The sequence below is a fragment of the Halichoerus grypus genome, chromosome 9, assembly GCF_964656455.1.
Source record: "Halichoerus grypus chromosome 9, mHalGry1.hap1.1, whole genome shotgun sequence".
Taxonomy (NCBI): Eukaryota; Metazoa; Chordata; class Mammalia; order Carnivora; family Phocidae; genus Halichoerus; species Halichoerus grypus.
In genome coordinates this window covers 128,844,991-128,859,006 of record NC_135720.1, presented here as the reverse complement: position 1 = coordinate 128,859,006, position 14,016 = coordinate 128,844,991, and the positions used below count along the sequence as shown (strand labels likewise).

The 14,016-nt window shown below is 42.1% G+C and overlaps 1 protein-coding gene across 1 annotated transcript in view; it reads left to right on the top strand.

Moving 5' to 3' along the window:
• ELOVL2 (ELOVL fatty acid elongase 2) overlaps window positions 1-8,487 on the top strand; it is an 82,899-nt gene extending 74,412 nt beyond the window's left edge. The window contains exons 6-8 of the mRNA XM_036106560.2: window positions 3,575-3,699; window positions 4,183-4,317; window positions 5,894-8,487. Coding sequence (XP_035962453.1) covers window positions 3,575-3,699; window positions 4,183-4,317; window positions 5,894-6,019 — 386 coding nt within the window. The 3' untranslated portion in view covers window positions 6,020-8,487. The remainder of the gene's footprint in view (window positions 1-3,574; window positions 3,700-4,182; window positions 4,318-5,893) is intronic.
• Window positions 8,488-14,016: the final 5,529 nt, after the last annotated feature.

The following is a 14,016-nucleotide window of genomic DNA, read 5'->3' as shown; positions in this document are numbered from 1 at the left end:
GGAACAGACATTGCACTGCAGGACCTCTTCTTCATAAAGCCACTACTTTCAACTGCAGGAGACGGAGCTGACTTTCCTAACACAGAGAAACAGACCACGCAAGAGGCAGAATGAGGAGACAGAGGGATATGTCCCAAATCAAAGAACAGGACAAAATCAGAGTAGGAGATGTAAGCGAAATGGAGGTAAGTAATATGTCTGATAGTGAATTTAAAGTAATGCTCATAAAGATACTTGCTAGAATTGAGGAAGGACTGCAGGACCTCCATGAGACCCTCCACCAAGAAATAGAAGACATAAAAAAGAACCAATTAGAGCTATTGGACTCACTAAATGGAAATAAAAATAGACCATCTGGAATAAATAGCAAGCAAGAGGAAGTAGAAGAAAGGATCAGCCACCCGGAGGACAGAGTCACGGAAAGCAATCAAGCTGAGCAGATGAGGGGGGAAAAAGCAAAATGAAAATAGACCCAGGGAACTCAGCAACACTGTTGGCATAACAGTCGCGTGATAGGGATCCCAGAAGGAGAAGAGTGAAAAAAGGGCGCAGAAGATTTGTCTGAAGAAATAATAGCTGAAAACTTCCTCAATCTGGGGAAGGAAAGAGAAACCCAGATCCAGGAGGCACAGAGCGCCCCCAACACAACCAGCCCAAAGAGGTCTGCACCAAGACACAAAGTAAATAAGATGGCCAAAAGTAGTGATAAAGAGAGAATTTTAAAAGCAGCAAGAGAAAGGAAAGCAGGTACATACAAGGGAAACCCCATATGGCTATCAGTGGGTTTCAGCAGAAACTCTGCAGGCCAGAAAAAGTGGCATGATAAATTCCAACTGCTAAAAGGAAAAAATCTACAGCCAAGAATACTCTATCCAGCAAGGCTTTCATTTAGAATAGAGGGAGAGATCGAGTTTCCCAGAAAAACAAAAAAGCAAAACCAGCCACGTCCCTGTCACACACGATGCCATCAGCCTGTGGGTCCCAAATTCACAGTCCAGCCGCCCTCCGGCCCGAGTTAGCACGCACGGCCTGCCACCTGCTAAATGCCAAGTCAACATGCCTTCACCTCAGATTGCCAGGGGCTCAAATTGACACTCTTCCCCTCAAATTCCAGCCCCTGTGCTCAAGTTTGTGCACAAAAGTGGGCATAATTATAACAGCAGAATGAAGCAACCCAAACATCTAACTATTTCTGTGGAATATAGAATGGATACAAGGAGTGTGCTAGGCTGAGAACATCTCCAACAAGCACATCAAAGAACAATACATACAGCATGATTCTGGTTAGTAAAAAAACAAACAAACAAACCTGAGAAGAATAAAACAAGATGAAACCAGAGAGGGAGACAAACCATAAGAGACTTCTTAAGCATAGGAAAGAAACTGAGGCTTGTCGGAGGGGAGGTGGAGGGGGATGGGGTAACTGGGTGGTGGGCATGAAGGAGGGCACATGACGGAATGAGCACTGGGTGTTACATGCAACTGATGAATCACTGAACTCTACCTCTGAAACTAATAATACACTATATTGTTAATTAATTGAACTTAAAATTTAAAAAAAGGAAACCCCCCCCCAAAAAAAGAAAGAAAGATGATTTGGGGACCTTAGAGATCTATCCCAAACATTCTTGATGTTTTAAGAAGTCTCAGTGACTATGAAGATGCAAATTGAAACCAGAGTGTGAAGAAGGAAATGGCTGGGGGTGCAGGAGTCAGAAAGAGGTGGGTCTTTTATACCTCTCCTGGACCGAATCTAGTTTGAGTTTTGTTATTAAGACAATGATAGACTTATGCTTAATCAATATAAAGCCCATAATCAATATTAAAGAAGAATTATCAAGGTTAAGTATTTTTTGTGCTTAATCAGCTATCTCATTACAAATCACTAAGCATCTGAACGACAGTCTCACATAATCTCTGTGTAAAGACATCGGATTCCTGTTGATAAGATGCTGTGTGTGACAATTTCTAGTGAACCTAAAATATTATAAAATTATAATCAACCACTCCTTTTCCATTCATTCATGGTAATGAAAACTCAGGTGAGTAAAGAAATACCACTGACCTTATGCTAGCTGGTACTCTGAAACTCTGTGTTTTCATGTAAATCCAAGCCCTGTAACAAGTTATTCCAGCCTGTGTTTGCGGAGGACTTACTGGATGCGAGTGTTGTTTTCATTTCTTATTCGTTGATTTGCATTTATCTAACCAGACCTCTGATCTAGAATTGGAAAACCAGGCTAGAGAATTTAAATTGATTAACCAGCATAGGTGCAGTACTTTTCAGTTTATATAGTATTATTCAGTCAATCCCATCATGCCCATTTTCCAGATGGCAAAATCAAAATTTACCAAGTAAAACTGATGTATCCAGGGCGCCTGGGTGGCTCAGTTGGTTAAGCGACTGCCTTCGGCTCAGGTCATGATCCTGGAGTCCCTGGATCGAGTCCCGCATCGGGCTCCCTGCTCAGCAGGGAGTCTGCTTCTCCCTCTGACCCTCCCGACCCTCCCCCCTCTCATGTGCTCTCTCTCTCAGTCTCTCTCTCTCAAATAAATAAATAAAATCTTTAAAAAAAAAAAAAAACTGATGTATCCAAGGGGACCTAGCTAGTAGGGGTCCTCTAGCTCCACAGCCTCTTCACCGCAGGACTCAGCTCCATCTGGATCCCAGGGTAGCACGTAAGTGGTATTCACTTTGCCAGACACCATTGTAAGCACTTTGCATGTATGTATTGATTTACTCCTCATGACAGTGAGTATCCCAGTTCCCAACAAAGAACTTGCCTCTGACATCTCACCTCTTGCAGCTAAATCCTTTTGCTTCTTAGTTGAGCCAACATAGAACTTAGTTTTTGCCTTTGGTTTCCCAAAACATCATTCACCCCCGTTGATGGCAGCTACAGGGACTTCAGGAAGGGAGGGGCAGGGAGGGGCACAGCACAGGTCCTCAAATTAGATTTTAGACATTCCTTGTCCTAGAAGTCCATGAGATGACCCAGCCACTGGGAAATCTCAGTGGCAGGTCCCTCTTCTGTCCCAGCCTTCTCTCCTGCAGGACCTTCTCTCGCCTTCCCCCAGCATCTCCTGCTTCCTAGGTCCCTTTCAGGTTGAATTTATAAATATAAAAAGCAACATACTATCCTCGACCCTTGAACGCTTTGTTCAGCCTTGCACTGGTGGCTTTCGTTCCACAATCAAAATGGTTCATCCAAGGTTTAGCAAAAGTGGAGACACTTCTCTTTCAAAGGAGTTCTGCCACCAGTTTTAAGCAAACATTTCGTTTTTTCCCAGATTAGTGGATAATGATGGTGTAAGAGACAGTAAAACCTTTGCAGATCAGGAATTACCTGTTTGGTTGACACTCTGACTGAAAAACCATCCCAGTTTTGTCTTGTCTTGGCGACTTTTGCTGAATCCTGGAGTAAGAGCACAGAAGCGAAAGTGAGTCTGTCCGTGTGAAATTCTGGTATCTGCTAGTACCGGAGTTGCTATTCATCTTCAGTGATGGTGTACAGGAAGAACCAGTCTCACTGGATAAAGAATGAACAGTAATTTTTATACTGTACTTTCACAGGTTTCTTTGGACCCACGCTGAACAGTTTTATCCACATTCTTATGTACTCCTACTATGGCCTTTCTGTGTTTCCATCTATGCACAAGTATCTTTGGTGGAAGAAATATCTCACACAGGCTCAACTGGTATGTTATCCCTTCTTTCCGCTGTTCTCCACGTGAAGCATCTAAATATTCTGAGGGATGGAGGAAAGGAATCTGTCATCCTCCACAGAGGCTTTTCTGTGTGAGGATGCTGCCTATTTTTCTCTAAAATTGCCTTTTAAGCATTAAACCTGGTGTGTTAAAATGCCCTCTGTGGATACAATTAGCTTATTCCTTGCTTTGAAATGTAGATGCTTTAACCCAGACATTAATTTTAACAGATTCATTTTTATCTAAAGAATTTCAACTGCTACTCTTCCCTGAGAAAACTAGTGGGCAATTGTATATACCTACTAGTGTCATTTCAAATAAAATGTCTGGATAGGATAGTGGGCTGCTTCAGCGTTTGTTTCACGAATCTTAGGGAGTACTAGAAGTTGAGTTCTCAGTGTATAACATTTCAGAATGGATGTTCTTTAGCCCGCCTGGTTGCCTCACCTGCTGCCTCCTCACCCCCTTCCCCAGGTGCAGTTCGTGCTCACCATCACGCACACCATGAGTGCAGTGGTGAGACCCTGTGGCTTCCCCCTGGGCTGTCTCATCTTCCAGTCTTACTACATGCTGACGTTAGTCATCCTCTTCTTAAATTTTTACGTGCAGGTAAGTGACCTGTCAGTCTGCAGCAGCAAAACATAGTAGACTGGGCTTTTGCCTCACCTAGAGGTTTGATTTTGCCAATTAAATAACGTAGCACAGACTTGTGCCTAATAGAGGCACCCAAAGGAAACAGAGAAATGTGCATTCCTAACTCCACACCCCGCATCCTCCCCTTGAAGGATAACCCCTGTTCGAGCCTAGTGGGCATTTTATTAGAGTTCGGTCAGGTCACACATTTGGGTGATGTATTTGCACCATGCTACCCAAGTCTTACATGTGAATGCAGGAAATCTGTTTGAATGGAGAAAAACAGAAGCTAAATGAATTTAGTGTTAAAGAATTGTTTCTATATCAGCACTGTGATACTATAAACTCACTATTTGGAAAAAAATCTTTTAAGGCCAGCCATCGTGGAAAGGTCACATTGGCTTTTTCTTCACTAAGTGTCATTTTCTTTTAATCAACAATTTAAATGGAACAGAGCTTCAAAACACAATTTCAGAGCAACTCTGTTAAGACAAAAACTGATGAAAGCCGTAGCAGGGCACAGGCCTCAGGTGATTATAGATTTTAAATTACTCTCCTGTGTGGGTGGGGGACAGAGAAATTAAGCTTCATGAAAAAGAAATGAGAACATACATTTATATTCAAAACAGCACTTTTGAAATTGTAATCAAGTGTGTATTTCTTTCTTCAGACAACAAGTGCTTTCTTTTTTAGTTTGTGTTTGCTGAAAGTTAACCCACAGGGGCTTCATACAGAGCCCAGCTGTGGGAACCTGAACCTCTGACAAGCTTTTAAGCCCCTGTGTTTCTGAAATTGGACTGGCTAGCCTTTGTCTTCTGTAAGAGATAAGTTTCCTCCGAGAATTTCTAGAGAAATAACCATTGATAGAACCAAACAAAGCCACCCAAACAAAAACAAACCGAAACAGACTGTTCCAGGAAAGCTCAGGGAGTCCACGTGGTGCTTGGGGTCGGACCTTGAGGACAGGAGCATGCGGCCCAGCAGGGTGGGTGCGGGGCGCCCAGAACTTCAACCCTACTTGTTGGTTCAAATGGAATCTTACTCCTTTAGAGTTGAGTATATAATTTCAGTCTTGACCCTTGTTAATACCATTGCTTTTAAAAAAAAAAAAAAAAGGTAAAAATGAGATGAAATCGGGTATTTTGTCAGAATTAGGAAGGATATGCCAAAACCCAAATCAAGCCAGAATCCAAGGTACTGGTACTTTTAAAATAACAGCACCTTTTCAACTTGAATTGGAAAAGGATCTCATTTTTAGGAACTACAAGGAAGCAACATGCAGAATAATTTGGATGCCCATCCCGTAATACATAAATCCTAACCAATGTTGATAAGGTGAAAGAAATAATCTTTCACTGGAATTCATATTTGTCTTGGGTTTTACCCCTTTATTTTTAACCATTAGCTTAAAAATTGTCCTGTTACAAAAATTCTTATTTGTCCAATATGCAATAAAATCATGAACTGTTTTAGATTATATGCCATGTCAGAGAGAAAGTCTTATTCAAGAATCCTTTTTTTTCCCCCTCTTTGAAATATACACATCCAACAGACATACCAGAAAAAGCCAGTGAAGAAAAATATGGAAGAGCCACCTGCAGGGAAAGAAGTTAAGAACGGTTTTTCCAAAGCCTACTTCACCGTGACTAATGGGGTCATCAACAGGAAAGCACAATAAACGTCGAGTAACAGACAAAGCATATATAATAGCCTAACAGATTCGCTTGTTTTAAAGCAAAGACTGAATTGAAAGTTATATGTTTTAGCATAAACTAATTTCTTTTGAGTTTATAAATCATTTGTACCCGGAATGTATTAATATATTGCTATTAGCTTAATCTGTTAACTGAATGCTCCCATCAGCACACCGTGTCACCTCAGACACCGAGCTCTGTAGACCTCAGACCTGGTGTAGCTTCTCTCTCCTCCTCCCCACAAACTGAACCCCTCACCAGAAACTGTTTCCATAACGCCTTATACACATACAAAGCCAGGAAACATGGAGCCTTGTTTTCTGAAGCCAGTCTTCAAATAAAAAGTTTTATTCAGATTGAAATGTTTAAAACAAAATGGTAATTACCTTCTAACCACAGGGTCTTAATCTATATTAAGCAATAATTGCTTAGTGCTTATTAAGCAATAAAGTCATTAGTCCATTTGTTCCATTAGGACTCAACCCCAGAAAATAATTAAAATGGATTATACATGGAAGACAGGAAAATCTAGCACAACTTTTTTCTTTTAAGGTGCAGTCTGTCAAATTCCTACACTAAGTCTCAACTTCGTGATATGGTAATGAAATTTGTATTTTATTTTGACGATTACTTTTTCTAAGAAGAAAAAAAATCTTCTGCCAAATCCTCATAGCTCAGGGGCTTCGGATAGGAGTTGTTCCTCAGTTTTAATTTGGTTTCCATGACTATTCATATATTCATGTCTACCTCCTATGTTAAATTCCCCTACTTTAGGTTGTAAAACACACACCTTGCTCAGTTTTGAAAGCAGGATCTAAATCTGGCTGCCCGTTTCCTTTCTGATCAAGGAATCTTCCCTTCTCCCTAGAAGGATAAGCCACTGGAATATTTCTAAATCAGAGCAGTTGGGGCAAAACAGACATTGAGTTTTTCCACTATTTCTTGTGAGCCCGCTTGTGAATACTACCCCCAAATACCTGCTGTCACTCTTTGCAGGTTAAGTTTTTGAAAATGGGAAGAGGAGGGTGATGGAAAGATTCCAACGCTGAGCTAGGGGGTGGTAATGAGCCTCCGTGAAAAGTGCCAATTTGGCAAACTCAGCACATCCGTTCCCTGCCCAGGTAACACGCTCTCACTGAGAACAAGCACAAAAGCAGACGAAAGCAGTAGTGAATATTCTTTTTTCTCCCTGCGTATTGGACCTTTACTATTCACTTGCACCAAGAATGGAAACAATATTTTTTAAAGATGTGAGGAAGATTTATGCCCTAAGACAAGACTTGCCACCTTTGACACTTACTCTTTCCTACCTTCTCTTTAAAATAGCTCATAGGTTGTCCCGTTGAGGTCAGGGGCAGAAGCACCAGAAGGGCGTGCTTACCGCTGCCTGGACCCCATCCGCTCTGTCCGGGATGCCTTTCTGTCCTCCTTACCCCCTCGCTTTCTAGTGTTAAAATTCTTCTCCGTTTAAAAAAGAGCACAGACTCTGGTACGACATTGAACGTGGACTGTGATTGTGTTTTCTCACTTCTCGCTCACGTCCGCTACCCTCTCAGGACCTGGCCCGCTGTGTGGAAGGTGACGGGTCTTAGCTGTTTGTTGTGGTAGATGCACTGTGCATATATGTACATGTCACAGGTGGGCACTTGGTCCATTTTTATTGAACACACATTTTTGACACCCACTTACTCTTGGATTTATTTTTCTAAAAAGTTTTCTAAAACTGATTTTTCTAGGGTGCTTCATCCCCGCTTCTTCCATCCCATCCTAACAGTATTGTTATGAGTATCGTTCTCTCCCAGAAATTCATTTTAAAATAAGGGCTAGCCCCAAGTATACCTCTGATTACTCCTCTGTAACAAACATGGGTTGGACTAAAGCCCCTCAGAACAACTGGACTCTAGCTCAGTTTTAGGTCCCAAATGAGGGCTAAAAATCTGCTCTCAAAGTGCATTCCGGGGAAAAATGAGACTCAGGGAGAAGCCGGATCTCACTGGGCCTTCATTGTTTGCAGCTGGTCCTCAAATGTCAGGAAGGCCAGAAAGTCTCCCCCCCCCCCCCCAGCGTTTACCTGCAACTTTGGTGCTTTCCTGGACTTGGTATTGGCAGAGCAAGGAGGGAAGCCATCCTTCAGCAGAATGAGTGAGCCCACCAGCTGTAAGTACAAGGCAGGTGGAAGCCTCTCAGATCAAAGGGAAAAACCAGGGTAGTTTGCACTTTTCCAGCTCAATGTAGAGGTTTCAGGACGCTGTTTCCCATTGGGTCTTTAATTCTAATCAAACACTTCTAGCCTTAAACCATTCAAGGGCTGATACAAATACCCAGAGCTATGAAATCTTAGCCACAAAAGCTGAATCAGGTAAATATTTTAACCTGTTATTAAGTATTGGAACTTTAAAAAGCAAAATGTCTACATTTAATGTGATTTTCCTAAAACTGAAAAAAAGAAAAAGCCAGCCTATATACGTTAGAAAAATGAAAACTTTTTGTTCCCAAATTTCCTTTTACTCATAAGAATGAAAATATGTAATACTATAGGCACATGTTAAAAATTCCAGGTTTTTTTTAAACAAAATGGAATGTTAAATGGAAATGAAGTGACATTTTCAACCCATCAAAATGATATATTGACCCTTCAGGCATATTGAGAGAGAAGGTCCTCCCTATCCCCATCAGAGAGGGACTTATTTTTATTTGTAAGGCAAAATGATACTGTGATGGGCAGAACAGCACTTTGTAAGAGACCATGCTGATTCTTCCATATCATTTTACGATGTTTCTGGGGACTTCCTTATTTAGAAAATGTGGATATCACTTTTTGGTTTTCCTTTGAAAATACCTGAGAACATAGTATCATGATCGGGGTGGACAGGGATGCAGGAGAAGCCATTTTTCTTTGTAGACCGATTAGCATTCTGTATGATTGTTGTATAATAAATTGATTTTTACACTAAAGCACAGCATGTTGAGATTGTTCTTATTTGGTTCAAAGACATTAAAATGTGTGCCTGCGTGGTATTCCAAATGATTACTCAGGAATTTTTTTTAATAAAGGGATATTTTAGCAATTAATTTTAAACGTTTAATTCTTCATTTCAACAAGCAATGCATGGCCTTTTATGTAACAGTATTAGCTTTACATAATATTCATATACCAAGTTAAAATATTTCAGAAAATGGTTATTACAAGAAACATTTAAGACCAATTAGATGAGCAGAGGATATAGCGGTTATAACAAGCAGATTTGCTCTATAGAATAACCTGAGGAGGAGCACTGGCCTGGTTGAGGGGACAGTGTGAGGCAGAAACCTCTTCCCATGCTCCGGAGCCGCAGACTCTCCCCCCACAGAGCGCCCAGACAGGCAGAGAGGAGGCCGCGCCAGCTCAGGAGTGGGAGGTGAGCTGAGACTGGACCCTGATGAAGCCCCCCCGAGACGGAAGTCAAGGTCGTCCGGCAGGATCACTGATTGGTTCTCTTGTGTCAGTGTAGCGTTCTGAACGGTGATGTTGGAACAAGCCAAGTCCAAAAGATGTGCTCAAAGTCCACTTATGAAATTGCTTAAATCCCTAGATAGTAACAGGGATGGGGCAGGAGGGGAAACGGGATGGAGAGGTGGGACAGAAAGGGGGGATTTCAATTTAGCTACCTGAATGGGGGCAGGGACAAGAGGACATTTTCAAGAGCCTCCTCTTAACCCACTGGGATTTCATTTTAAACAGTGGGTGGATTCAATTCATGCTTAAAAATAAAAGAAATCCTTTTGTCTCTAGAGCAAGGCCTAAGAATTTGTTGCAAAGTAAAACAGCTGCTTATACATGGTAAGCATTCACCCAGATACGTTTCTTAGTTTCTTTATATTAAGAAAACTTCAGTGTGTGTTTTTATTACAGTGGGCTTTTTTCAAAATCAATTACATTCACATATGTAAGGAAGAGTTCTATTCCAAGGCACACAAAGAAATCAGCACTCTCTTGAGACTGCAGTCACCTAAAATATCCCTTGACCTTCAGTAGAACATGACTCTCAGTCACGGAAGAGTGTAGGTCCTTTTCCCATTTTAAGAAACTCTGGAGGGAACACTGGAATAACAGCATGATGACAAGCGGTTTGTAAGTACAGTCATTATGGATCTTAGGAGCCACTCTCCGGGAGCCCATTGTGAAGGCGTCTGAGGCCAGGTCATGTTTGGTAGCCTGGGTGAGGCCAAGCTCGCTCCAAGCTCCTGGCACCTGCCTACCTTTGCCGTTGGCACACACCACAGCCTGGAGCCTGGGGAGCAGACCTGTGCTCTCGTATTTGCCAGCCACACTTAGGACTCACCCAGCTGCCTTCAGCCAACACACCTAGCTGACCCCTGAAGGCATTTGGGTCTGTGACTCCTGAGCATTGAACAGAAGGAAAAATTTTGCAGTGTTGCCTGGGTTCATGTCCTATATTAAGAGGGAAATGAACTTCACATCCCTTAGTAACAAGTATTAGAAGTTGCAAATTTCTCAAAGATTTGAGCACTCTACCTGAGCTAGCCCACGTAGAACTAGCCGCTTTTTTTTTTTTCTTCAAGATTTTGAGAGAGCGCGCGTGCGTGTGCACACATGAACGGGGCAGGGTGGAGGGGGAGGGAGAGGAAGAAGCAGACTCCCCTCCAAACAGGGAACCTGTCATCACATCATGACCTGAGCCAAAGGCAGATGCTGGGCTTAACCGACTAAGTCACCCAGATGCCCCTAGCCTTCATAAAAGCTAGTTTAGTCCTATGGGATTTGGATAAACTCTGGAAATAGTAATGTTCACTTAATATTGTTCACAAATCTACCTTGCCCGGTGCTGTGTATTACACTAGAGATACAGAAGTGACCCCGGTGATCTATCTGCCCTTAGAGTTCAGAGTCTGGTAAAATAGATGGAGAAATGTTTGGTTATAAAATAATAGAAGTATTAAAAAACAGCTTACTGAGAAAACGTAGAAAACTAAAGGAGGCAATACCTGAGCTTAGTTTCGATGGATGAAAATTCTCCATATAGATGAGGGGGCTTTGTTCAAGAAAATTCCAGAGGTTAAACACCTAGGATTCCAATAGAGTCCCCATTCCCTCAGCAACTATTTGAGTGCCCTCCCATGTGACAGGCATTGCCCAGGGTTTGGAATAAAATGTCAAGAGAACAGACAGGTTCTCTGCTTTTAAGAAGCTCTTGTCTAGTGGACGCCTCCTAGAGGGAAAACCGGCAGTTACCACGCTCTGTAAGATGCGCTGTTTATGCTGTTAAACATGTCCAGGCTCAGAGACTCCTATCACATACATAGGGGCCCTGACTATGAAGGCCAAGACCCCTATTCCTGCTGAGCTCACACCACCTGGCTTGAGAAAAGCAGCAAAAACCATTGGAACTTTGCTAAGTGTGAATTACACTTTTGAAGCATATTCTAAGTTCTTGTGGGGAAAAAAAGGACTATTGCCCTGTGGATCAGGGCCCAGGATTTCAGCAGCAGAACCTCTATGGAGATACCCACACATGTCCATGAAGGGGCTCATGCCAGGGATTTGACCCTCTACAGTTGTGGTAGTGATTAAGAAGCTTCTGTGAGGCTGCTGTCATCCTGTCCAGCGTTAGGCCTCAAAGTCCACCAGGCGGGGAGGAAGTCAGGAAGGGGGGATGGATAGAGAATGGGGAGAGATCAAGAGTGAGCTGGAACCCACAGCATAAGCTGGAGCCCACAAGAGAATCTACAGGTTCAATGTAATCTCTATCAAAATACCAACAGCATTTTTCACAGAACTAGAACAAATAATACTAAAATTGTATGGAACCAAAGATGACCCTGCATGACAAAAGCAATATTGAGAAAGAAGAGCAGAGCTGAAGGTATCACAATTCCAGATTTCAAGATATACTACAAAGCTAGAGTAATCAACACAGTCCGGTACTGGTACAGAAACAGTCACATAGATCAATGGATCAGACTAGAGACCCCCAAATAAACCCGCATTTATATAATTAATTAATCTAGGACAAAGGAGGCAAGAATGTACAATGGGGGAAAAGACAGTCTTTTCAGTAAATGATGCTGGGAAAACTGAACAGCTACATGCAAAAGAATGAAACTGGGGCGCCTGGGTGGCTCAGATGGTTAAGCCTCTGCCTTCGGCTCAGGTCATGATCCTGGGGTCCTGGGATCGAGCCCCACATCGGGCTCCCTGCTCCGCGGGAAGCCTGCTTCTCCTTCTCCTTCCTGCTCGAGCTCTCACTATCTCTGTCTCTCTCAAATAAATAAATAAATAAAAATACAAAAGAATGAAACTGGACTACTTTCTAACACCATAGACAAAAAAACCCCCCAAAACTCCAAATGGATTAAAGACCTAAATGTTAGACCTGAAACCATAAAAATCCTAGGAGAGGGCACTGGTGGTAATTTCTCTGACATCAATGGTAGCAACATTTTTCTAGATCAGTCTCCTAAGGCAAGGGAAACAAAAGCAAAAATAAACTAGTGGGACTAATCAAAATAAAAAGGTTTTGCACAGCAAAAGAAACCACCAACAAAAAGACAATGTATTGAGTGTGAGAAGATATTTGCAATTGATATATCTAATAAAGGATTAACATCTAAAATATACAAAGAACTCATACAACTCAACACCAAAAAAAAAAAAAAAACCCCACAACAATCTGATTAAAAAATAAGCAGAGGACCTGAATAGACATTTTTCCAAAGAAGAAATACAGATGGCGGACAGACACATGAAGAGATGCTCAACATCACTCATCATCAGGGAAATATAAGTCAAGATATCACCTCATACCTATTAGATTGCTAAAATCAAGAAGATGAGAAACAACAGGTGTTGGCGAGGATGTGGAGAAAACGGAACCCTCCACATCCTCGCCTGGGAATGTAAGCTGGTGCAGCCACTGTGGAAAAGAGTATGGAGACTCCTCAAGAAGTTAAAAATGGAGGGGCGCCTGGGTGGCTCAGTCGTTAAGCGTCTGCCTTCGGCTCAAGTCATGATCCCAGGGTCCTGGGATCAAGCCCCGCATCAGGCTCCCTGCTCCACAGGAAGCCTGCTTCTCCCTCTCCCACTCCCCCTGCTTGTGTTCTCTCTCTTGCTATGTCTCTCTCTGTCAAATAAATAAATAAAATCTTTAAAAAAAAAAAAAGTTAAAAATGGAAATACCATATGATCCAATAATTCCACTATTGGGGGCTATTTACCTGGAGAAAACGAAAACACTAACTTGAAAAGATATATGCACCCCTGTGTTTGTTGCAGCATTATTTACAATAGCCAAAATGTGGGAGCAACCTAAGTGTCCATCAATAGATGAATGGATAAGGAAGACGTAGTATAGAAATATATCCAATGAAATAATACATGGCCATAAGACAGGATGAGATCATGCCATTTGAGACACAGATGGACCTTGAGGGTATTAGGCTAAATGAAATTAGACTGAGAAAGACAAATGCCATATGATTCCACTCATAAATGGAATCTTAAAAAATGAATACATGCACAAAAAGCAGAATCAGAACTATAAACAGATGGTTGCCAGAGGGGAGGAGGATGGAGGGTTGGGCAAAATGGGTGAAGGGAAGAGGGAGATGCAGGCTTCCAGTTATGGAATGAGTAAGTCATGGCAATAAACAGCAGAGCATAAAGAATACAGTCAATGATATTGTAATAGTGATGTGTGGGGACAGATGGTACCTACAGTTGTGGTGAATACAGCATAATGCAGAGAGTTGTCAAAACACTAAGTTGTACACCTGAGACTAATGTAACATTGTGTGTCAACTACACACACACACACAGAGAGAGAGAGAGAGAACAGAGGCCAGGAGATAATCTGCATGGAAGAGGGGTGAGAATCACCGTGAATACTGGGAAGAGCCACTGTGGAGGATGGAAGGTTACAGTTCAGAGGAATGTTGGAAACCTCAAATGAGGTCAAGGCCACAGCTTGGTCCCAGAGTTCGC